Genomic DNA, 24,582 nt, shown 5'->3' on the forward strand with positions numbered 1-24,582 from the left:
GGCGCTACTGTTTCAAAAACAAGTGGTATTGACATCGGCTAGAGAGAGGTATGCTCTCCAGATAGCAAGATCATCAGCCGAGATACAATTCCTCTTAAATACCTACTTCCCAAAGCAATTTGGAGAGCTGGTTGCCAGAATATTCAACGCTTCAAGGACTACAGGGATTGTGCACTTCTTTAATGCTGTCGGGTCTGGAATCACTTCCAACTTCCATATTGTCTTTGGAGTAATTCCTTCAGCCATTCATTCACTCTTTTCAAATGTGTTTGGTGGCTTTCCGGTGACTTTGGCATTAATTGGAGGAGTACTGCTGCTGCTGTTCCTGATACATAAGGTTTGTACCTTCCCAGCTAAGCAGCGTAATAAAGTTCCTGCTACCAGCCCAGCTGTGCTGTGATTGCATGGTGCAGTTCTTTGGTGCTCCGGTGCTGGAAGGATTGGCGCATGATTGGTCACTGTCATTCCGACCAGTCTTATGGTATGTGCAACTAGTCATTCATTGCACTTGGTGCATCTTCAAACAGCTACCTTGGGTGTTCCTTGCAGTTCCACTAGTGCCTCCTGTAGACCAAGAGCTGCTAATGTGCTAGATGAGGGTTCATTCACAGCTGTGTCCTATGAGACTGATGCTGAGGCTGATTTGCGAGGCCACTTATAAGCCACCCTTGGTGAACTATCAGGCGCCTTCAGGCACTTTCGATAATGTTGCCCTCGCGGGGTATCCTGTGCTTCAGGCTGCTGCGCACTTCTGCTCCATGGATCCGTCTGCCAATCCTATCATCGATCTAACATGTGACGATGTGGATTCATTCCTGGATGCCCTTCTTTTCACTGACTTAGGGACATTCTCCAAGAACACGACAATTGTTACGATAAATTTGACCATTGGCTTATTCTAAAGTTCAAAGTTATGCCAAAAATTAACTTCATGATCAAATTAAAATATAGCCTGCTTTGCTTGTCATGGTCGACATTTTATCTCTTTGTATGTCTTAGCAATTTTTAACACAATTTTAGTAACATTTTAGTAATATTTTAGCTTGTTTTTAGTTCAGTGCATTTTAGCTTGGGCTCATGCACCTTCTCTGCCGTCATCCCGATGGCGTACTACTGGTTTCGGCAATGGGGAGGCTGTAGTGTATACTATTTAGTTTTAATGAGAATCAGGAGCCCGCTTAGCCTTCTGGCTTGCAGGCCTGTGCCCCCATCACCTAATGACTTTTAACCTACTTAACCTGATCTGTTTTAGCACATTTATTTAATTAATTCTTTCAAGACAGCTGCTATGTTTATAGTTAGGAAAATGTTTTGATTTCACGCTATCAGTGCCTCTCTATGAAGGCGTCACTATCAGTGTCAAAGACATGACTTACATGTGACAGGAACATAATGTACTTTTGGAGGGAATTGTTTATATAATTGCCGCCCTAAGCATGCCTCCTTATCTATTGTTTGGGAACTACCTGCGCCAGGGGTCGTACAAGATCTATATAAATACAGCTCACGCAGACAAGGCTATCAAAGGGATTCCTACCAGATGCCATCAACGCTATCTAGGCTATACTTCGCCTTGATGCAGACCCAACCTTTGTGTCCCCCACGGAGTCTGACCTAGAGGCCTCACTCATTCCAAGGTAATGAGGAGTGGGGGCGGGTGTGCTTCTCATGAATACGGTACTGGCAGATTAGGATTATCACACCTAGCTCTCTTTAGGTTAGAGATTAGGTTCTCCATGCTAGGGTGTAAGGGTTTTTTACATCTTATGTTTATTGCAAGATGGTGAGCGTCTTTGTATTCATGACTCTCATTTTCACTATTATGCTTCTTGCACTGTGCATTATTTTACTCGTTGAAGTTCACGCATTTTATCACAGATTGCAGCCTTTTAAATACATCTATTAAAAAATCTCCTGCATCTCTTTCATTGCCTGTGTGTGACTGCTCATGTGAGAAAAGGGTAATCTCCGTTCCACCACTACTCCCCTAAGGCGTCGCACTCTACAGTCCATGCGTAAAGGCTGCCAGAAATCACCTTTTACTGTTTGAGTTTTGGTGAGGTACTGCTTGTGAGCCAGGAGGGTTGGGCCAACAGTTGCAACTTGTTGTAAGATTGGCCTAGTCGCCTATAAACAAAAGTGCTGTCATCCCTAAACTAGCAGTCTCGCCTAGAGCGAGAGTCCCACTACAACAGTAATATATTCTAGATTGAATTCATTTTTGTATTCACATTAACCAACATGAATTGTTTCTATAGTAAACACTCAACTATTGACCTTACTCAATCACAATCTAACACTATAAAACAACATATACAACGGATTGATAGAATCCCCAGAACCATACGAAAAGTCGCAGAGATTAACAAATTGCACACTGCCACACCAATAATAGAAGCACAACACATATGCTAACACATTATTATATAAAATACACCTTTTAGGTCTGCCCAGAGACAAATGTAGGGGTCTAGCCAGTCCCACATACTCAAAAATAACTTTAAATGAAGAATACCTACATATATACAGAGGGACCCCCTTTTTCATCCATTAGTCTGTTCAACTATTGTTTATATGTTGCTTCCTCCACCCTAGCACAGGTTGCCTTCTCTGATGGAAATGTGTCCTCCTGCAGGGAGAGCTGCAGTGATGGTCTCTCGATTGGGGGTGGAGGTGTTACTCCTTCGCGAAGGTGGAATAACCCACTGATAGAGGCTGGGTAGCTGTGTCCTCTAACGGAAATAGTATCTTCATGAAGGTAAGGCCTGGAGTTGTAATCTCCTCTATGGTAGGTGGTGCTATGCTGCATGTGACAATTTGCCTGGTTGTGCCAGTCCGCCAATGCTTCTAAAGCGGAAGCAGGAGTTACTGTGTTCTCTCATTGATGATAGTGCATCATTATTGTCTCTCACAGGTACTGGTGAAGGGTAGAAAGTTTGCCTGTGCTGTCCTTAAAATGAGGACTAGCATTTGGCTCTTTGGGTTTCTGCTATCCTCTAAGCAAAGAGCATGGTCGCTTCCACCCTTAAGAGACAAGGTGCTGTCATACAGGGCAGGGTAAAAGTCACTTTTTACTCGTGGATTTGAGATCTTTCTAACAGCTGTGGGCAATCCTGATGTTTCGTCAGAAAGATACAAGGTCACCCTACAGGTGTGTGTTGGCCATCCTTTCATGTTTATACGGTCATCCTCCTCCAAACTTCATGCACCACATTTTCACTTCTAATCCTACTTTTTAAGTTCTGCATGAACGTCGTCTCTATTCCTCACCACAATAACACACATAGATTGAAATGAACAGGCGTACATTAAACAACAATTTCCACCTCTCTGTTAACTCAACTGCACATCCTTTCTGGTCTTTTGGGACTTCAGACGCCGCACCATCTCTCTTCCACTCCAGGCAGGCCAGCGCCAGAATGAAGCTTTGTTCTTGCACCTTCATCTGAACCGCCCACCTCAGTGAGGTTGTAATCTGGACCCAAAAGCAGACATCAGTTCCCTGCCTAAGACCAGCCTGCCAGTCCTGCCAGAGACTACAGAACTCCCCCAGGTGAGGATCGGCTGCAACACTGTGAAGACGCAGATATCTGACCAATATGATGAACAAGTGCAGAGAAGCTAGCCTAATTAGCAAACCTGCTTGATGTGTATACCCACCGGGCATTGGCAATGCTGTCCAGCAAAACACATTCCCAACCAAAGGGATGAGGTTCTGTTTAGGAAATTCCACTCATGAACAGCCAGAAGGCATTGAAGCACTCTTCATACGAAGGCACATAGAGGTTTTAGTTTAGTATCTGGAACAAGTAGGTGAGGATGGTGCTCTTGAGATGTAGTTCAATGGAAGAGGAAAAAAGGATGGGTCTATCTACGGCAACCAAGATGTTCTCCAAAGATATACTTATTATTTAGTACTTTTTCAGGTAAAGAACCAGATTTGCAGTACCCGTTTAGCCCAGATCTTCAAACAGTGAGTTTTGGCCAGGCAGGGTAGCATGTTCTATGTTTCTAAAATGAATAGTAGATGGCACAACAGGCATTGAAGGCAGTGTAGGCTTGCAGTGGTCAATATAGGTGTACATTTGTGGGGATAATGGGTCATATTGCTTTAAGCCTGTTTTGATTAAAAAGTGTCCTTACTGGGGTGAGAAATGGCCAGGAAGTTGGCAAGCTACCCAAACTAGAAAGGACCAGATGTGTAAGCAGTAGTACTGAAGTCTGCTTCTGGAAGACTAGGCATGATTGTTGGGAGGGGAGGCTGCTGGTACAACGTGGTTTGTTATTTTGTGGATCTGGGTGTTCTGGAGAAAAGCTTGCTGACACCGATTAAACTAAGCAACTCTGATCTTTGAATATTTCTAGGTTCAATTTGGTGAGCTATTTCAGGCTTGGGCTTGCCTGGCACCGATGGTGATCTGGATAAACTCTACCCTGGTGGAGTTCACTTACAGAAAGATGATTCAGGATTAGAGGAGAGCAGACAATTCTTGGATATGGTTGATTTTGCTGATTGTCTAGACTTTAATATAGAGCGCGGTGCCTTCGCTTTACTGGAGTTGTCATAATCTTGCTGACTAGGAAAAAGCCTTACATTTTAATCAGCAATTTAAGATTGATTCTTGACATACCGCGCAGGGCACTTGTAATCACAGGATTCTAGTGTTCATTTTGAGACACATTTGGATATTGGTGAGGGACAAGATGAAGCTTTGTAGTATGTACCACATAAGGCCACGTGCTTCAACAGAATTATTTAACCATGGCCTGTGAAGTTGAAGGTTCATTTTAGGTTTAAGAGGGCCAGGAGCGAGAAGCCACAATTGTCATTAAGCGCTAGGGCATTGTATATAGCTGGGAGACTGCAGTCTTTGTGATGGAACCAGGGATGGATCTTGAATGAAAGTTGTGTAAAGGGAATATGTGGTCATTTTCTCATCCAGTTGGATGGAACCTGATTTTTTGGATTATCTTCCCAATAGAGAGTAACTTGTAAAGTGATTATAGTTGGGGCCATCTAAACTGAAGTTTTTTTTTCCAATTTGTCCCATTTTTATCCCATTGGGAAAAAACACTGTGTAAAGGAGGCACAGGCTATGTTAAAGGTATATGGAGACCAAAAGAACAGGATTTTATGATTCTAAAAGATGATGATGATGATGATGATGATGATGAAGACGTATGTTGTAACCTTGAGAGTGTTGATTCCAACGAAGTCAGTATGTGTGAGGGGTTTCCAGGTATTTAATTATGTTACTTGAAGGGACTGGAGGTTTTATGAGGTGTGTGCTTGGTGCTGTCAATGTGTTTTCTGATTGTCATTTCTTTCAGCGTACAATCGGTTGCTGCTGTTGCCTTTGTCAAGAGCATGCAATACTGGGGAGTCTACGCTTCGTTTTCATGCAATGTTTGACAGTATTAAAGATGGATCTGTTTGTTGATTTATGCTTGCTGTGATATATGGGTGGCTAAGTTTGGGTGAGGATAAGTTTCGAATTTACAGTGTGGATGAACCAATCAGTGATATTGCTATTGTGGGTCTGCATGACAGTGAGGACGAGGTTGGCAGCGTTTACTATTGCATTAGATTGCTCAAATAGGTGTTGCATGATGTTTAGAGTGTTAAAATGGTTGCGGAGAGCATTGCTTGTGGCTTTGGTGTTGTACTATCCCGTTAGGATGATATCACCAAGAAAGAGGTTATTGGACCAGCATGGTGTCACTAAGATGAACGCAATATTCTTAAATAATGAGATAGGTCAATATGACAGTTACTAACTTCGAATCCAATGGAACAGTGTTGTCCCCTTTGATTCCCAAAGTCTACTTATTATCAGAGCAAACATATGTGATTTATAAGTCAGGACTAAAACATTAAGCTTGGCGGGGTCTGATATGGGGTTTACAGTTTATAATGTATGCTATATTTCGTTCAACTACATACTATCTAGGAAATATAGACCTAATTTGAACTTACCATCCTAGCTTTGTCAGTTCCATGATAGAAATGTATTCTTAATGCAGTACTGAACTCACACAGGAACGCAAAGGAAAACATATTAACTCCAAGACTAAGTAAAAAGGCTTACAAGCATAATTTTTCAAGCCGCAAGAACGCTAACGGAGGACACTTCTTGAAAAAGGCATGCAAACGATGGCAGATAAGACCAAACAACTCTGAGCACTTCCTGTCACGTTTTACAATACTGAGAAAAAGGTCAAGTAAGGAAAATTAAGGCGGGGGTGCTATTGAGCAGATAGCAATAACAATCGGTTTACCCGCTTTACTAGTGCAAAATTCAACATTGCATAAACATATATGAATAAACACAAGCAAGCTTTGCCCATGAATCTGTAATCCTACAAGGTGGCTGTGATAAAATGAACCTCACTTAAGAGATCGTCATCCCTTGGCTTTGCATACTGACCGGTGCTAATCTGCAATGCTGGTCCAAGTGTAAATAAAGCCAACAAGTACAAAGCACGGTGAGTCAACACAGATGGATATTCGATGGGAAAGTAAGGAATGACTCAGTGGCAGCAGCTCGAGAAACTGAGCCAGGGACCAACCCCGAGAACAGTCGTGAGAACATGGTTACTCCACTTTCAGGCTCCAAAGTAGTAACAAGGAAGCAGCCGTGTAAAGTTAGTATGGTGAAACAAGGAAGGAAAAAGAAAACAGAGACAAACTAGGACCTGTAAAACGGTTCAGTGGGAAGAGGCCCAATACATAATTTCGTAGGGAGCAAGGAATCCGGGATCTGGTATAAGCTTACGGGTAAGATCTCAATGCAGGAGAACCCATCGGAGATAAGGGAGAGTTAAATAGCTTAATGGAAGAAAGAACCATAGGGCGTTAGGTTCACATTAACAATCAGAGGGCCATGGGGGGCGGTGGTCATCACCCTCCAACAGGAAACATCACACTGAAAAGGAAGGACCTGCTAGGACAGGGAAGGAGTCACTGAGAGTAAATTACCCTGCATAAGAAAAAAAGTTGTGCATAGCGGATAAGAGCCCTGGATAATTAAACAGCCACAGCAGTGAACTAATAAGAAACAACGACTAAATACCGGAGAGTAAACCTAACATAGGTTAGGTCACCAATAATAGCAACATGTTGCTGGTAGAGAAGGGAGGGAGTTAGCGGACAGTAGTAGGGAACGTCGCTGACAAATGGGGAAATCATAGACAGGAAAAGGGGTTGCTGACAAAGCACATTTTAGTATAGAAAGTGGAAAACGATAGTGAGAGATCACTGACAAATGTGGAGAGACACACCTAAAAAGAGGATCACACCCGGAGAGTAGGAGAGGATTCCTCCTTTATAAAGCTACCACGATCTTCTATTCCATACTTACCAGGGCCGCATGGATCCCGCTCCACGATCTAGGGAGATCTCCCCCCTTCCCAACACCTCTCAGGGTTTCGAGAAACTTCAAACTAGAAGAATATTAAACTTTGTGTGGCTTCTCTCTTGCCAACTCCTGGCCACTTCCGGTTCATCGCGTCATTTCTGACGCATGAACTGCTGTGAATCCACCCCAGTTGACAACATCAAACAGCGCATGCGCCCGGTGTCAATTCAGACGACCATAGTAAAATCAGGTAATGACCACCGTGAAGCCAAGCGACGCTCGGAATCATGGAAATAGAGGGTGAACGTCAATAGCCGAGGCTTCACTATTCCGTGAACCTATTTTTTGTGGTACTTTTCACAAAGTCGATGAAAAGTTGAGAAATATCCGAAAAGTCGCTAAAAGATGAACGAAGACTAAAATCTCATCAAATACGAAATTTTTTAAAAAAATCTCAAGAAATCAAATTCATTAATCTGGAGGAAGAAAGACGTCTTGCTAGAGATTTGTTTTCTATGGACTCAGTAATATGTCACAAGTTATTTGGCGGGTCCTCTCTAAGATGGCGGCAAGCTACTTGAATAAAACGTCCACAGCATCCTTGCGACTAGTATCGTGTCACGTGCTAGGGCGCTGAGACGTCATGATTTTTGTCATCCAATGACCAGCTGCGGCGCGAGCATGTTTGAAAGTGAGGCTGCGCGCCGGGTTCTGTCAGCGGTTGAAGTGGTTAACGCGCACCGGCACGATGTCGTATAAACAAATCTACTACAGTGACAAGTACGACGACGAGGAGTATGAATACCGGTAAGAGGAAGGAATGCCGGGGTAGTCTCGCTACTGCTTTATTTAATGTTTTATAAGTAGCTTTGTTCGCGCGTGCGCTGAAGTTGGCTCTTGTGCCAGTGAACAGACTATAGCAGACCTTCTTAACTGCCTTTCTCACTTTTATTTTTAAATTTCCTGACCCTGGCTACTTTATTCTGTGTGCGTCACCATTTCTTTGTGGTAAAACGTTATGGTTTTCTTTGCAAAGTCCGCCCTGAATAGACATCCTTTGTGTCATGTGGTTTAGGTCCCTGTGGACCGTGATCCTTTTTCCCACTTTCATCATAAGTTTAAACGTTTTATGAATCTTTTATAACTTTTTATTCCTCTTCGCAGAGCTTGACGAGTCCCTATACAAGCAGAGAGGTTGGTAAACTATCTGCTGCCTTATAATGATCTCCATTTAGGTGGGGCAATAGCAGTTCATTCTTTTAAGGCACTACCTCAAGTGGCTTTTGTTCAATTTTGCCATCAGATCCAGGCTAGTCAACATACAAGGGCTTTTGACTTTCGTGGATCTACCTTTGCATTTCAGCTACTTGAAATATTGTTAATTAAGAACACAGTTGTACACTGGAGGTTCACGGTGGGTGTATAACGAGTCAATTTCTGCGGTTGTTGGTGAAAGAACTTCGCATAGGTTGGGGAACTTGTGCTTTCCTGCCGTTTTCATGTTTTTCAGGGTTGCTTTGTCTTTTTCCTTCAGTGAACTCCGCAATTGTGTGAGTTTGTTGGCTATGCTCCACTGGTTTTCTGTCTTGTCGTCAAAACTCTCCTTTCAATGATTGGTGTTTTACCAAAGCATACTTACCCAATTCGGGCTGATGGTGGCACTGCCCGTACACCAGGCCCTGCAGTGAGTGGTGGCAGTGATAGTTCTGGGACTCAGAACATTTCATTTTACACCCCCCCCCCCTTAGGAAGAGTACTTCCATTCTTTCCCTGGTTAACAATCGTCCTGTTCCCTTATAATCTTTATGTATGAATAGTATGTGTATCTCAATATCCTATTGCGTTTGTGTATATAGTAATTGGATTTAAACAGCCCTTACTACCCCCTGACGAGGCGTCAAACCACTTTTCTGTGAGAAATGTGTTACTCCGGAACCCAAAAGTGTAGGAAAGTGGCATCTTTCTAGCATAGTTATAGCTCCACTTTTTGGGGGTGTCAGTATGTTTAGACTGTAGTACACTGGGATCTTGCTAATCAGGACCCCAGTGTCAGTGTTCTCTCCTCCAAATTAGGACTTTGCTGGTCTCCAAACTACCCTGTAGCAACTTAGTACTATTGTCAATGCTTGTTGGTGGTTCTGCTGACCACCGATCCCTCTCCAATCCGGCGACCAACGTGGGACATCTCATGGGCGACTCCAAGGATCTTTATGAATCATCTGGATTCCACAGCTGTACTTCTTCCTTCACTGACCTGCAGGAACGTCTCCCGTGGACATTGCCTACCTGCACTACCTGGGCATCTCCAAGTGGCCTGGACACTGTCCCCTTCTTTTTCAGGTCCTTCTTGTCTGGAACCTGCCTTTGGGTTCCACTGACCTGGTCCACGAGTCGCGATAGCAGCTGGACAAACAAGGCTCCCATTGACTTAAACTAAAGTTTCCAACGTCACTTCGCCCCTATGAACCTGAGCTTCCTGGTGTAGGTACTCCATATCCACACCTTCCTTGTACCAACTGGTTTCCTTGGACCCCTCTGGGAAGTATCCTGAATCCTGAAAATTCCAACCGCAACGGTCCTATGGTAGCCCATTATGGGACACCCGGCTAGATAACACCTCTGCACACAGGCGCGTGGAGGATTTCTGTTACTTCCTTTGGGTGATTTTCGTACTCCCCGGTGCCTTTAAGATCCTAACCCACTTACCTTGGTTGGGCCCCTCCATTCTTATACCACTTTCTTAGTATATGGTTTGGCCCACTCATAGGGCTCCATGTATTTCTATGCTTTTACTGTTAAAGTATATTTTCTGTGTGTAGAAATCTCCAAGTAGAGAGATAGCAACATTAGGATAGTACTAGTGTTGTAATAAAGAATACTTTATTTTTGCAACACTTGGTGTGGTTCTTTCTTGTGTGAACATCACTGACTGTCGGTTAGTTTGTAAGTGCTTTATAATCCACCCTGATAAGCCTTAGCTGCTATCCACAACTACCACTAGGAAGCTTTGGTTATCGAGGCACCAAAACATTATCATTAAGGGTTGCCTGGACTCAGTATAGGGTGCCACACCATAGGTGTACACCACAAACTGAGCCAGCCTCCTACATTTACGGTGGGGGGTGGGATAAAACACTTGCATTGGTTTACCACTTGGTCGTTAGTGACTTTCCAAAAGAAAGACCACTACTGACTTGGGTACATACTGTACTTGTAACAGCGGGTATCTCTAAACCTTCGGCAGTTAGGGGTCTAGCATAGCCCTTTCTCCAAACCTTTTAAACGTTTAGAACTTTAATGTAGGGTAGATACACACACATATGCTACTTTAGTACCATGTCTTTAGTTGAGGAGAGTTGACAAGACTCGGGAATCTAGCAATTGGGGTTCTTAAGTTCTAGTAACTTGGGACCCTTTGTTCAGCTAGGCAACTCAAGACATGTAACAACCCTACCAAACTATGGTCTTAGAGATGCTCATTCGGGTGACATCCAGAACCCTGATAGGGAGATAAAGCTGGATGATCAGGGTGAACAACCAGTGCCGGACAGAAAGGTACCTGGTACCTCATCTGCCCACACTGGACAGGACCTTTGGTATTCTGAAGAGATCGTTGGAACTGCAGGGGGCAGTACTGGTAGTACAAAGGGGGGTTGTAGTAGTAGTAGGCCCACCTTTTCTCCCCCTGTGGTGAATAAAATGGTTTCTAGGAGGAGTAGATCTTAGTCATCTTCCCTTGCCTCCGCATCTTCTGCTGGGTCATTCAGTTTAGCTCGTAAGAGGAATCCTTAAACAGAGGGTTCATCTTGCCGAATCTTGAGAAAGCAAAACTCAAGTTGAAAAAGCAGCAGCTAGCTCTTCAGAGAGGGGTCTTAGAGAAGATTGAGACTTCTAGCTGCAGATTCTTTACTTTTGAATTCCCTGGCGTCCGCTTCAAATCTTTTTCCTGAGCAATACCCTGCCAGCGCCATCGGGTGGCGTCATTGGGGATCCACGTGCATCGTCTGGCTCCGCATGGCTTTGTCAGCGTCGTTGCAGCCGTCTGTGACATCATGGTCGCCAATAATGGTACCACCCTGGCGCTCGTACATCAGTTCTTTTCCTTCTGTGCTGGTTAAGGGCAGGTCTGGAATCGAGCTACCCTCTGCCTTTTTTTTTGTAATTTTTTTTTTTAGCAAGCCTTTTTTTAACTATTTTGTCGCAGAATTCTTTTAGCTTTTGCAAGGGTGTCATCCAGGAAGACTGGGTTCAAGCTGTGTGGCACCTGTCATCATGCCATGTCGGTGACAGACTCTTCTCCCCCCCCCCCCCCAGACACGTCTCTGGTGCCTCGACAGGGACCACAACTCGAACTCGTCCTCTGACTGCTTGGCCATGGCCCGAAGGCTGTGAGAAAGCAGTCTCTAAAGCTCATGGCGGCCCGGAAGTCGACTTAGATCGACGCGACTCCTCTGAGGTCACTGTCTGGCTCAAGGAGGAGGACGCAGGACAACACCAGGAGCCCCAAGTCCTCTTCTTCCCCCTCAAGGTCCTTTAGGCACTCGGGTAAGAGGAACAAGAAGAAGTCCAAGCGGACTTCGCCACGCCTGTTAGCTGACGAGGCATCAAGGGAACGTTGACGTTCCAAGCACGGTTCTGCGGCGCCATTGCCAGGGCTGACTTCACGTTCCCCTTATCCAGGAGCCTGAACGACCCCAAAAGTGGTTCTTAGGACCCAGCGGGGATAGCAGGGGCCCATTGGGTTCGATGCTGGCGGATCCAGGCCAATGCTGGTTCCACACAGTCAGCCTCCTCCGGCGCCAGGACTGATGTCCACGCTCTCCCCATCGCCCACTGGTGGTGGGAGCCCCACCCTCATTCCAGATGATCCGGAGCCAGAATGATGTCGCATGACGCCGATAGCGCCAACCCGGCCCAGATTAGTGCCTGTGCCTTATTTTGATTTGCCAGGTACAGGTGAGGTACGGGAGGGGTCGGAGGACCCTTTGGAATATGGATTAGAGGAGCAGGACTGGTATGAGGCACTGTGGGAAGCCAGTGGATTGGATGCTTCTCCAGATGCTGGTATGCTCTCTCCTCATTCTGTGGCTACGGAGGATGGCACATCATACGCCATGGTGGTGCATAGAGCGTCTGAGGTCTTGGACCTGGAGTTGCCTATGGTGCCGGTCAAGATTAACATCTTGACCGAGGTGCTTCATGTCTCCACATCCCGTGGTGCCTTTCCTTTCGCTCCCCCGCATAGGAAAATCCAAGAGGCTGGACCAACTTGGGAAGAAGATGTTTTCTTCCTCCAGCCTGGCACTGAGGTCAGTAAACCACTCTTGCCTATTGGGCAGTTTTTCCCCATACTTTATGGGATACGGTGGCACAGATGCTGCCCCCGGTCCCGGAGGGCGTACAGGAAACTCTCACCCAGGCTGTCAAGGATGGGAGAGATGCAGCCAAGTTTACAATCAGGTGTGGATTGGACACAACAGACTAGCTGGGCAGAGCGATTGCGTCGACAGCGGCCCTACGTCGCCATGCCTGACTACGTTCGACTGGCTTTTCAGGGGATGTCCAGTCTAGTTTGATGGACATGCCCTTTGATATGTCTCTCCTTTTTGGTGAGAAGGCAGACTCACCTCTTGAGAGGTTCAAGGATTCTCGAGCTACGGCCAGATCCTTGGGCCTATCAGCGCCTGCTTGACAGTCTGTCTTCCGTCCCGGTCGAGGCTTTGAAAGGGGCGCGGCTAAGACCATTCGGTGTGGTTTGGACACGACCAACTCACTGGGCAGGGCGATTTCCTTGACAGTGGCCCTTCGTCGATACGCTTGGCTGCGTACCACTGGCTTTTCGGGGGATATCCAGGCAAGTCTGATGGACATGCCCTTCAATGGCTCATGGAGTTTTAGAGAGAAGGCAGACTGTGCGCTTGAGTGGTTCAAGAATTCTTGAGCCATGGCCAGATCCGTGGGCATCTCTGCGCCTGCTTGCCAAAAGTCTGCCTATCGCCCCTTTCAAGACTTCGGAAGGGGTGGGGTACCACGCCAACCAAAGGTCAGCTACCGTCCTCCAGCTTCACAGCATCCAGTGCAAGGACGAGTTTGTGGTACCTTCAGACCCAGAGGGTCTAGCCAGAGGTTAGCCACCACCCAGCCCCCCTCTTACGCAACGCCCAAGCCCTCCTAGTATGGTTCTGCAAGACCATGTTCGTCCAGTTGGAGGGAGGGTTCGATTTCATCTCCCTCACTGGCGGTCCATAACATCGGACAAATGGATCTTGCAGATCATGGAGAAGGGCTATTCCCTTTCCTTCCAGTCTTTCCCTCCTCTTATCCTTTCTTTGAAAGAACAGATGATGGAGGATCATTTAATTTTGCTCCACGAGGAAGTTATGGCTCTCTTGGCCAAGGGAGCCATAGAAAGGTTCCTGATGTCAGAAATATGCAGTGGTTGTTGTTCCTGCTACTTTTTGATACAAAAAAAAAAAAAAAAAAGAACAAGGGTCTTTGCCCTGTCTTGGATTTAAGGGACATCAATCTCTTTTTAAAAAAAGGAGAAATTAAAGATGCTCACTCTGGCTCAGGTCTTGTCTGCCCTAGACCAAGGAGACTGGATGGTAACGTTGGACTTGCAGGATGTGTATTTTCAAATCCTGCCCTCCCACAGGCGTTACTTGCAGTTCAAGGTGGGCCACGAGCACGTTCAGTTTACCTTGCTCCCTTTCGGCCTCACCAGTGTCTCTCTGATGTTCACCAAGGTGATGGTGGTGGTAGCAGCTCATCTGCGCAGGTTAGGGATTGCAGTCTTCTCCTACCTCGCCGACTGGCTACCTCGAAGAAGGTGCCTATGCCCCCAGGCTCTTGTCCCCCACCTCCAGACTACGGCGGATCTCCTGCATTCGCTGGTGTTCACTATAAACATGCCGAAGTCACACCTGACTCCCTCAGAAGTTCCCTTACATCAGAGCTGTTCTGGATACAATGCAGTTTCGGGTTTATTCTCCCGAGCAGTGAGTCCACGATATTCAGGTTATGATACAGATGTTTCCGTCTTTATCCTGGTTTTTTGTGAGACAGACTCTGAGACTGTTGGGACTCATGGCTTCCTGCATCCTGTTAGTCAGACATGCCGAATGGCATATGAGGGCTAAGCAGTGGGACCTGAAGTTCCAGTGGGCGCAGCATCAGGGAAATCTTACTGACACGGTTCAGATCTCAGAGGGAACTGCAAAAGACCTGCAGTGGTGGTTAGTGAACTGCGATTGGGTCAGAGGCAGACTCCTCTCCCTTCCACAGCTTCATCTCAGAGTAGTGACAGATGCGTCACTTCTGGGATGGGGCGGCCATCTGGGAGAGTTGGAGATCAGAGGCCTCTGGCGGAATCTGGTCTCCGTATCAACTTGTTTGTGCTCCGAGCGATCTGACTGGCATTAAAAGCATTTCTTCCTGTTGTGAAAGGGAAGAAAGTGCAGGTGTTTATGGACAACACCACTCCAATGTGGTACTGCAAAAAGCAGGGAGGTGTTGAGTCGTGGACCCTTTGTCAAGAGGCTTGGCGTCTCTGGACATGGCTGGAACAGCAGGGCATAACCCTGGTGGTTCAACACCTGGTGCGTTCTCTGAACGCCAGGGTGGGTGAATTCAGCTGTCGATGCCTAGCGGATCACAAATGGTATCTCCATCCGGAGGTGACACAAGGACTCTTTCAGCAAGGGGGAGAGCCTTGGTTAGATCTGTTCGCCTCAAAACAGAACGTGCAATGTCAACAGTATTGCGCGTTGGAGTTTCTTAGGTGGCAATCGTTAGGCGATGCTTTTCGTCGCAAGTGGAGTTCAGGCCTCCTGTACACTTTTCCTCCCATACCACTCCTGCCCAGAGTTCTCAAGAACGACGGTACCCAAGTCATCATAGTAGCTCCGGATTGGGCACGGAGAGTCTGGTATCTCGAGCTTCTCAAAATGAGCATCAATCCTCCGATCAGGCTGCCCCTTCAGGAGGATCTTCTGTTGCAGCAGCAGGGGAAAGTTCTCCACCCGAACCTGTCAACTCTGTGCCTTCATGTGTGGAGATTGAGCGGCGGCAGTTGATGGGTTATGCCTTTCTTCCCGAAGTCTGTATAGTTATTTTGGCAGCCAGACATCCCTCCACTAAGACGGTATACGCCTTCCATTGGAAACACTTTGTATATTATTGTACAGAAAGGTCTATTGATCCTCTTTCTGCTTCTTTTTCCGATATTTTTCTATGCATTGTTTACCTTGCCCAGCAGGGTTCTGTGTTGGGGATACTCAAGGGCTATCTTTCTGCCTTATCGGCATTTCTACGCTGCCTGATCAACCATCTGTTTAAATTCCCCATTGTGCATAGATAACTCAAAGGGCTTGTACATATGTTTCCCCCTACGCCCTTTGTTATGCCCCAATGGGACGTTAATCTAGTCCTCACATTTCTGATATGTGCTCCCTTCGAGCCTTTGCACAACTGTCCCCTCTGACTGCTCACCATCAAGACAGCCTTCTTAATGGCAATAACATCTGCCAGGAGGGTGAGGGATATGCAAGCTGTCATCAAAGCCACCGTATCTCACTATCCAGACAAGGTGGTACTCGGAACTCGTGCCTCTTTCCTCCCCAAGGTGGTGACCCCATTTCATCTGGGTCAGAACATCCCCCTGCCCAGCTTCTTTGCTCCACTGCATCCCTGTAAGAGGAGCGACTCCATTGACTGGACCCAAAAAGAGCGTTGTCGTTCTACCTTGACCGCACAAAAGAGTTCGAGGTGGATGACCAACTCTTTGTGGGGTATGTTGGAGCAAAGAAGGGTCAGGCTTTGCAGAAGCAAACCATTTTGCGCTGGGTCGTTCTCTGCATCAAGATCGGCTACACATTGGCCAAGAAGCAGCCTCCTGAGGGCTTGCAAGCTCATTCTGCCAGGGGCATAGCTGCTACCACTGCGCTAGCTCAGGGTGTCCCTGTCCTGGAGAGCTGTCAGCCGCCAACGTGGGCATCTTTGCACACATTTGCAAAACATTACTGCCTGGACAGTCCGGTACAAAGAGATGGGCACTTTGCCCGTTCAGTCCTACAGGACTTCTTAGTGTAAGGAGGTATCCTCAGCCCACCACCAGGAGGTTATGCCTTGGGTATCTGTTCAAACGTAAGGAATCTGCAGCTAGAAATCTCTATCAGATAAACAGGTTACTTACCTTCGGTAAATCATTATCTGGTAGACACTCCATCTAGCTGCAGATTCATTACACCCACCAATGCCTTACTGCTCTTCAGGTATATCTCTAGTAGGATAGTCCCTCCTTACAAGACTGGGAATGATATCCATAAGTGGATTACTGCTATAGAGAGGGCCTGCAAAGTCCAGAAGGTCCCTCCAAGGTAGTGGGCAGCTATCCTGTGGCTCTCCTTTACAGACAAAGTCAGAAACACAATTTTGGCAGTTACAGAAGAGCATACAGACAACTACCAAGTCTTGAAAGAGACTCTGAGTGAGTGGTTTGGGCTTACTACTGAGGAGTATAGGATTAATTTAAGGGAGAGTAAGGAGGAGTCCTTTTACGACTCTGCAGATTTTTATGGACTGTGCAGTTAAGGCTGGCTACATGGTAGTAATATGCCTGCCTATGAAGGGTTGTCAATTTGTTCATGGGAGAGCACACCCTTAATAACTGTGTCTGAGAAACTGAGCTGGGCTCTCCCCTGGGTGAGTAAGAAAGCTCATAGTAGGGGTGACTGGAGGAAAAAGAATGCTTCTAAGTCCCAGGAGAAGGGTGGGGATAGAACCTAAAGAAGAAAGAATATTCAGGTCCACAAAATTCTTCTAGGGGTGGGTCCAAATCCTTCTCTTTTTCTAATAAGAAACCCTGGTGCTTTCTCTGTAAAGAAAAAGGCCATAAGACAAGTGATAGCTACTGTCTTAAGAAAAACAACAAGAGTAGTATTACTACCCTTAGTGCCCCTAGCAATAGCACTGGTACCACAATCAAGGGAGTAGCTGGGTTCACCTTGGGTACTGCGTGGACTCTAACCTACTCAGAGAAACTACTGAGGCTTTCCTGATATCAGAGGGTAGCACTGACCTTGCCACTCTGGCTGCCTAGCCTCCTAATAGTATTGCAGCATCCCCTCATTAATAGTATTGAGGCAAAGGCTTACAATGGCACAGGTGCAAGTGTCACCATGTTGACTGAAAAAACTGTCACCTGAGCGAATACTACTTGGGTAAAATTACCAAGTGACCAATGCTGATAACATCACAGTGACACCCCATGGCAGTTCTTAACTTTAGCTGTGCTGGGAGCTTTACTGGCCCTAATAAGTTAGTGTCCTCATCTATTCACGTGGAATGTCTTATGGGCAACGATTTGGAGACCTCAGCGTGGGCGGGAGTGGAGTTACACAGGTCCATAGAGTAATGCTGGGCATCCCTGAGAGTGTTTTGTGGCAACTAGAGCACAGGTCAGGAAATGGGAAGAACAAGGAGCACTGGAGCCTGGAACAATGGCCCAGGCAGCTACCAAGAAGAGAGGCAGGAAGGGTAAGTTGCCCTCTACCCAGTCCTCATGTGAGGATCAGTCTCCTCGGAGAGATGATCTTGCCCCTTGTGAGGAACCTGCCCCAGGGGAGCTTGGGCCTGACATGGCAGAGCTCTTGGGTGCAGGGGTTCCCACCAGGGAGGAATTGAGTCTTGAGCAGAATCCTGCCTCCCTGAAGGCCACAGACTGCTGCAAAAGAGGCAGGGGATGTCCGTGGATCCCACAGGATCTACTAAGAGAATGGGTTCCATTACTTGGAGGCTAGCAAGCTCAAGCCTGTTGCTACCGGGAGACTGGTCGTACCTCAGAAGTTTAGGGATTTCTTATTGACCCTGGCACATGACATTACCCTTCCAGGACATCTTGGGCAAAGCAAGACTTGACAGACTTGTCCCACACTTTCACTAGCCCCACATGTCTGAAGACGCCAAGGAGTTTTGTCGCTCTTGTATTACCTGCCACTCCAGTGGCAGGTAATACTACAAAGTCAGGTGGTACTACAAAGGACCCCTTAATCCCACTACCTGTGGTTGAGGATCCCTTTGAGAGGGTAGGGATTGACAATGTTGGACCCCTTGACCCTCCTACAGCCTCTGGAAACAGACTTATTCTGGAGATGGTGACCCATGCCACCAGGTACCCAGAAGACCTTCTCCTTAGGACCACTACAGCTCCTGTAGTGCCAAGGCCCTCCTGGCAATCTTTTTCAGATTGGGCTTCCCTAAGGAGGTAGTATCCTTCGGAGGTGCAAACTTCATGTCCTCATACCTCAAAGAAATGTGGAAGGAATTTGGTGTAACCTACAAATTCTAGGTCAGGACCGAAGGCGAGGATTATGCATTTCTTTCTTCACTGTTTATTAAATAGCCAGTCCAAAGTTCAACAAAATAAAAACCATTACACTACATATCCCATGGTTCAGAACACGATATCCATGGTAACCAATGTCCAGTTCCTTAACAGTTCCAAGTGTCCATATATATTCCCCCCCCCGCTCGAAGTCCTTCCTCTTTCTTCACTGCTCGGAGCATCAGTTAAGTCACTCTATAGCCTTATCTGACTATACAGTTTGTAACGATTTAGATCATTACTGTGTGCTGTTTATCCTGCCTAAATATTGGTTATTGTGCCTTAGTGTGCCTAGCAAAACTATCGCGCGCGGCAGGCTGCTCCTCGAGGGCAGGTTTGTTTCTTCTCGTCTGGTCCACCAGAGTGCATTTTTGTCTGCTGATTCTGTGGCCCATATCTCTGGGAACGGATCGAGTCACCAGTTGCAGTGATGTGCAAACAGTTTCCCTCTACGCGCTAAGGGGGAGGAGCTCTGACTTTGAAGCAACAGAGCTCCTTTTACTCTTTCCAACCCTTGTAATACACAGCGTTAGCAGTACATGAAGGCATTGGGCGCCCTCTTATCTCCGATCATAGCTAAGGCTTCTTTGCAGGAGGGCATGGCCAGGTTAACAGCCCAGGTCTCTGGGGGCAGGCATCTTTGGGGATAGGGGGGCGAGCAATAGTGTCAAATCAACGGCTCCCAAGAAATTGCACAAACGTGACGCGGGGCACCTTGGTGGCTTAGAGCGTCTCATCGAAGCCTTCCATAAAATTGTGTGCACGTTAAAGCATGCACCCTTCTGGGAGGACGTATGGTCCTGAGAGACTGGTGGTGAAGTCACCCCCGTATCTGACCCTGATGTAGGGTTACCCATACAGGGAGACGATGACACAGATGATGGCACATCCTCTGACAAAGACCGCAACTCCAGCCATCCATGGCGACTGGCTGTGGCCACGGCAGATCCTGACGAAGGGGACACTTCCACCTTTGAACATGTGTGACTCAGAGGGCATTTGTCACCACAGGTTGTCCGAGTGGCGACCGGACCAAATGTTTGTGGAATACGTGGCTAGAAAGATCTGCCAACCTCTGGACAAGGGTGTTCGGGCCAGACGAATGCCCTCTCCTACTATTAGTGGGGGGGGGGGGGGGGTTGTAAGGCTGCCAAAGTGGTGCCTCCACCTGATATTGACCCTAAAGTGTGTACTTTCTTTGGGAAGTACACTAAGGACTTAAAAAAAAAAAAAAAAAAATTATTGACTGCACCTGGAGTGCGTTTCAAGATGAACTTTTAGATGTGTTGGGACCCCTGTCACAGACTATACAACTGGCTGAACAGGCAAAGCTCACAGGCATATCTCTGACCACAGACGTAGTGGCAGGATGGGCCCAGATGGCAGTTTGCCTTCTGGGCAATGTGAATTGCACTAGCTCGACAGAGGTGCCGCTTTTTACTCATAAAAATTTACCCTAAACTCGGGGAGCTCTCCAGCTCAGGAGCAGGGGTGGTTGCCCAGGGAAACCTGTTGAGCGACCCCTTTGTGGAAGAGTTGGGGAAATTCATAGCAACTTTCTCAGCGCTTGACAAGGCGATGACCTCCATTTAAAAAATAAAAGAAAGAAAATTCTTTCACTGGAAAGGTTTTTGGTGGGGCTGGAAGAGTTAGGGTTCGCTCCTCCAACCGTCCCAGCCTTCAAGGCCCCAGGGGAGGTTCCACCTAGAGAAACAACTGTTGGCGTGATGGCCGACAAGGAACGTTCTTCCTCAACTGGGAAAGAGTGAAGAAAATCGATTTACCCATGGCGGGGCGAATGTCCCCAGAAGACGTAATAGTAAGCATTACCCCTTCTTACCCTTTAACACTGAGGGGAGGTTTGCACATAGATAGGCGGACATCACCTCTGAGTATGTATTTTAAATACTGTAGATAGTTTCCATATAGAGTTCTGGGGAATCCCAGTACAAGGGGCACTGTCAAAACCGATTTATTTCTCGCCAACAGACATGGCATTGATTTATGTAGGTGCTTCTAGCAAAAGGGGCCATTGGCAGGTCAGTATTCCATCCGAGGGGCTTCCTGAGCAATCTCTTTCTGGTGAGAAAAAAGACAAAGGTTTCCGCCCTGTCATAAACTTATGGGCATTCAATGGATGGGTGGTGTACAGGCACTTAAAGGTGGAGGGCATCCGTATGCTTAGGGATATCCTCTTTCAAGGGGACTGGATGATACGATTGGACCTCAGACACGTACCACATAGTCCCGATCTTTCCCCACACTGCTGGATTCTGCAGGTTATATGAAGGCAACAAGTGTTCACATCTCTCCCATTTGGACTGTCAGCACCCTGGTGCTTTACGAAACTGATCAAACCAGTGGTAGAACACCTCAGGACACAGGGGGTATGACTGATAATCTAGACCATATCCTCCTGATGGATTAGTCCTGTTTCCAGCTCTTGTTTCATGCGAACATGACTATCGTACTGCTTCAGGATCTGGGGTTTGTGATAAACCAAGAAAAATCGGAGTTGATTTACCTCCCAGACTATGACCTTTCTAGGCTTCCTTGTAGACTCCAATGCGGCCTCCCTTAGCCTTACAACCACGAAGTTATCCATGATCAAGAAAGAACTAGGAAAGATTCTGAGGAGGGCCAGTATCTCCCCCCCCCCCCCCCCCCCAAACAGCTGGCCAGGATTCTGGGGCTACTATAGTCCTCGATCCAAGCCATATTACTGACCCCCTTCATCACAGGGGCCCTACAACATTTGAAGGCGTGGCACCTCAGATGGGGATTAATTTACTCCGTTGATATTCCTCTCTCAGGCAGCAAGGACAGAGTTACAGTGGTGAATAGAACACATGGGGGCTTAGAATGGCAGAGCGATCTTCAGATCCTCTCCAGATCTTATCATAGAATTGGATGGCAGCCGTCAGGGCTGGGGGGGCCAGATGCAGAGAGATTTAGATGGTGGGGGCGGGGGGTCCGATGGACTCAACAGGAACTTAATCTGAATATCAACTGCTTGGAACTTCTGGCATCTTTCGCGATCAAGTCACTGACACAGGACAGAGTCTCTTGTTGTATTCTCTTGAGGATGGACAATGTGTCCGCAGTCCAGTACATAAAGCGGCTGGTTGGCACTTGCTCAAGGTCATTGGTGGAACTTGTGAAGGATTTCTGTCATTTACTGTTTCCAGCACCAAATCTGTGACCGCGGAATATCTTCCGGGAACTCAGAATTCCCTAGACTGGAACTCCAGACGTTTGGAAAACAGTGACTGGCAATTGGACAGGAGGGTCTTTATGGCCCTCATGGATCCTTGTGCTCTGTGTTCGGTGGATCTCTTTGCATCCAGACTGAACGCACAACTACCGAATTACTTCAGTTGGCATACATATCCAGGGCGGCAGCAGAGGATATGTTCTTACAGGAATGAGGGATGCAGCAAGCTTATGGCCCTGCTCCCCCCCCCCCACCGCCTTTCATTCTGATAACAAGAATGACAGCTCAAGATAACCCCCCTGTGGAGATTACAGGTGTGGTTCTTGCAACTGCTGGAACTCTTCGGCTTCTGCTTCTGATCCCGATTTCCCACGGGTACTTCTGGACCCACAGGGTCAACCACACCCTCTAGTTCTTCAGGGCTATCTCCAACTCATGGCGTGGAGAATTTCAAGTGTGGATGGGAAGACAGTAGACTTTTGTAAGGGGCTTTGGCCCCTGGGACTTGTAAAAGAAATAGGTCAACATGGAACAGTTTGGTTTGTTGGTGTGTGGAAAGACCATTGGATCCCATGGGGGTCCAAGTTACAGATAACTTACATTTTTTGGCAGAATTGGCTGACTCTGGTTTATCATATTGCACACTAATCTTTACGTCTGCAATTTTGGCGGGTTGTCCTCCTTTTGATAACACCGGTGGGAGAGCAGCCTTGGGTTTGCAAATTACTCAAGGGCACCAGGATGTCTAGACCCCCGGAACCTTAATACTTTGGTATCTAGGATGTTAATATAGTGTTATGTTTCTTGTCTTCATGGCAGGATAACCAATACCTCTCGGGAAGGAGTTATCAGCAAACTTAACTATGCTACGATGTCTCATATCCTGTAAAAGGGTATCCGATGTGAGCGCTAGATAGTTCTGCTAGAGTGTTTTCACCGTAAGGGGTCACCTTTACTATATCTAGGAGGACCAAATGCAATACCAGGTCAGTAACTTACCTGGCTTTTGAGAGTTCACGTAAGTTGTGTGGTCAGATGCCTTAAGGCTTATGAAGAGATGACGGGGGAATGCCGACCACCGGGAGAGACAAAACTGTTAATTTCCTTCAAGAAATCATTTAAACCAGTGTTTTCCCCTTCTATCGCACGGTGGGTAAAGTGGATTATGGCAGAGGCAGATCAAATTAACTGATGCTGCTAAGCCAAAAACTGCATTTTCCACTCCTGGTGGACATTATCACTTCACTGTGAACGCACCTGCCACATGGTTTGAAAAATGCATCTGTCACATTCCAGAGGTTGGTGAGTCAAGTTCTGGCAGGCCTGGAAGAAGTTGGTGCAGCATATCTAAATGATATTGCTGTCTTTAGCTCCACCTGGCACGATCACCTGGTCCACCTCTGGAGTGTACTTGAGGCCTAAAAAAAGGCAGGCTTCACTATCAAGGCTACCAAATGCCAGATAGGGCAGAGCAAAGTGGCTTACTTGGGCCACCTGGTAGGTGGAGGCCAGGCTCAACCCCTACAGAGTAAAATTCAAACCATTATGGATTGGGTTGCTCCAACTGCCCAGACTCGGGTCAGTGCTATTCTGGACCTGACTGGGTATTATAGGGGATTTGTAAAAGGGGGTATGTCTCCATCAAGGATTAGCGGTGGATTAGTATAGGGACATATGAGTTAATTTAAGCAGTGGACATGGGGGTCTGCTAGTTGGATTGAATAGAATAATGGAGGGATAGAAGTAGGAATGATCTAGAAAGTGTTAATTAGGAGATCAAAGTAAGATAAGGTTTGGTATGAGTAAAATTATATGCACTCACTATCACTTAGTGGGCCTCTTTAGGGCTTGTCCACATTGGCAGCATGCTATGCCAAGTAGAATGTTTGTCTTTGTTCCCATATGGGAAGTGTTTCCATGGCTTGCATGATAACCACCGAAGCACAGTTATTGTATTATGGAATACAGCGCTTGGTGTGGTGGATCAAGAGGTATATGAGAGATGCAGATACTTCATGGTTTTAATTTAGTTGGCAGCTTTGAGCACCTCAGCTGGTGCCTTTATTGTATTTCCTATGGTCATAGCATACATAATTGTTTACTGCACTGGGTTGTGCAGTCTGGGATAATCTGTTTATAATTTTTCTGATACCTAAGTGGTGTGGTTGGAAAGAGAACTGTTGAGGAGACCTACTGCAATGGCCTTTGTAACTATCATCTTCTATCTGACTATCATTGTAAGACATAAAGGAGCAGTTGCAGTATTTAGCTAGTTGGGACTACATTAGTCCTCCAATTGGCTAGCAGTGTGTTGCATACGTCTTCATTTATTCCATAGCTGTTCAGTCTGTCATGGCTGGTTTATGAGGTGGTACAGTGCTTCATGGTGGGCAAGACCCATTGCAGATAGGAGTGTAAGATGATTAAGCAGTCTAGGGGAGTTATTATGCAGCCTATGAACTTCAATTGGCTCCCATCCTCTTAAGTCTTATTAGTATTAGTGTGGACTAAAAGAGCAATATATGAATTGATGTTACTAAATAATACAGTGTGTGGTTTACCAATGATTTGGTGAGCGGGGCATAGAACCTTGAACTTGATCTTGCGCGTCTTGGAAGCCTGTAGAG

At 46.6% G+C, this 24,582-nt stretch overlaps 2 protein-coding genes across 3 annotated transcripts in view; one reads left to right on the plus strand and one right to left on the minus strand.

Annotated features, from left to right (window-relative positions):
- The window catches only part of SHC1 (SHC adaptor protein 1), a 105,494-nt gene extending 97,956 nt beyond the window's left edge, over window positions 1-7,538 (minus strand). The window contains exon 1 of one of the 2 annotated variants that reach the window (XM_069218375.1): window positions 7,362-7,538. The gene's annotated coding sequence lies outside the window, so the exon portion shown is untranslated. The remainder of the gene's footprint in view (window positions 1-7,361) is intronic. The other variant, XM_069218377.1, reaches the window with a different exon arrangement.
- Window positions 7,539-8,008: 470 nt separating this feature from the next.
- The window catches only part of CKS1B (CDC28 protein kinase regulatory subunit 1B), a 49,520-nt gene continuing 32,946 nt past the window's right edge, over window positions 8,009-24,582 (plus strand). The window contains exon 1 of the mRNA XM_069218385.1: window positions 8,009-8,165. Coding sequence (XP_069074486.1) covers window positions 8,107-8,165 — 59 coding nt within the window. The 5' untranslated portion in view covers window positions 8,009-8,106. The remainder of the gene's footprint in view (window positions 8,166-24,582) is intronic.

The sequence above is a fragment of the Pleurodeles waltl genome, chromosome 12 (assembly GCF_031143425.1).
Source record: "Pleurodeles waltl isolate 20211129_DDA chromosome 12, aPleWal1.hap1.20221129, whole genome shotgun sequence".
Classification (NCBI taxonomy): domain Eukaryota; kingdom Metazoa; phylum Chordata; class Amphibia; order Caudata; family Salamandridae; genus Pleurodeles; species Pleurodeles waltl.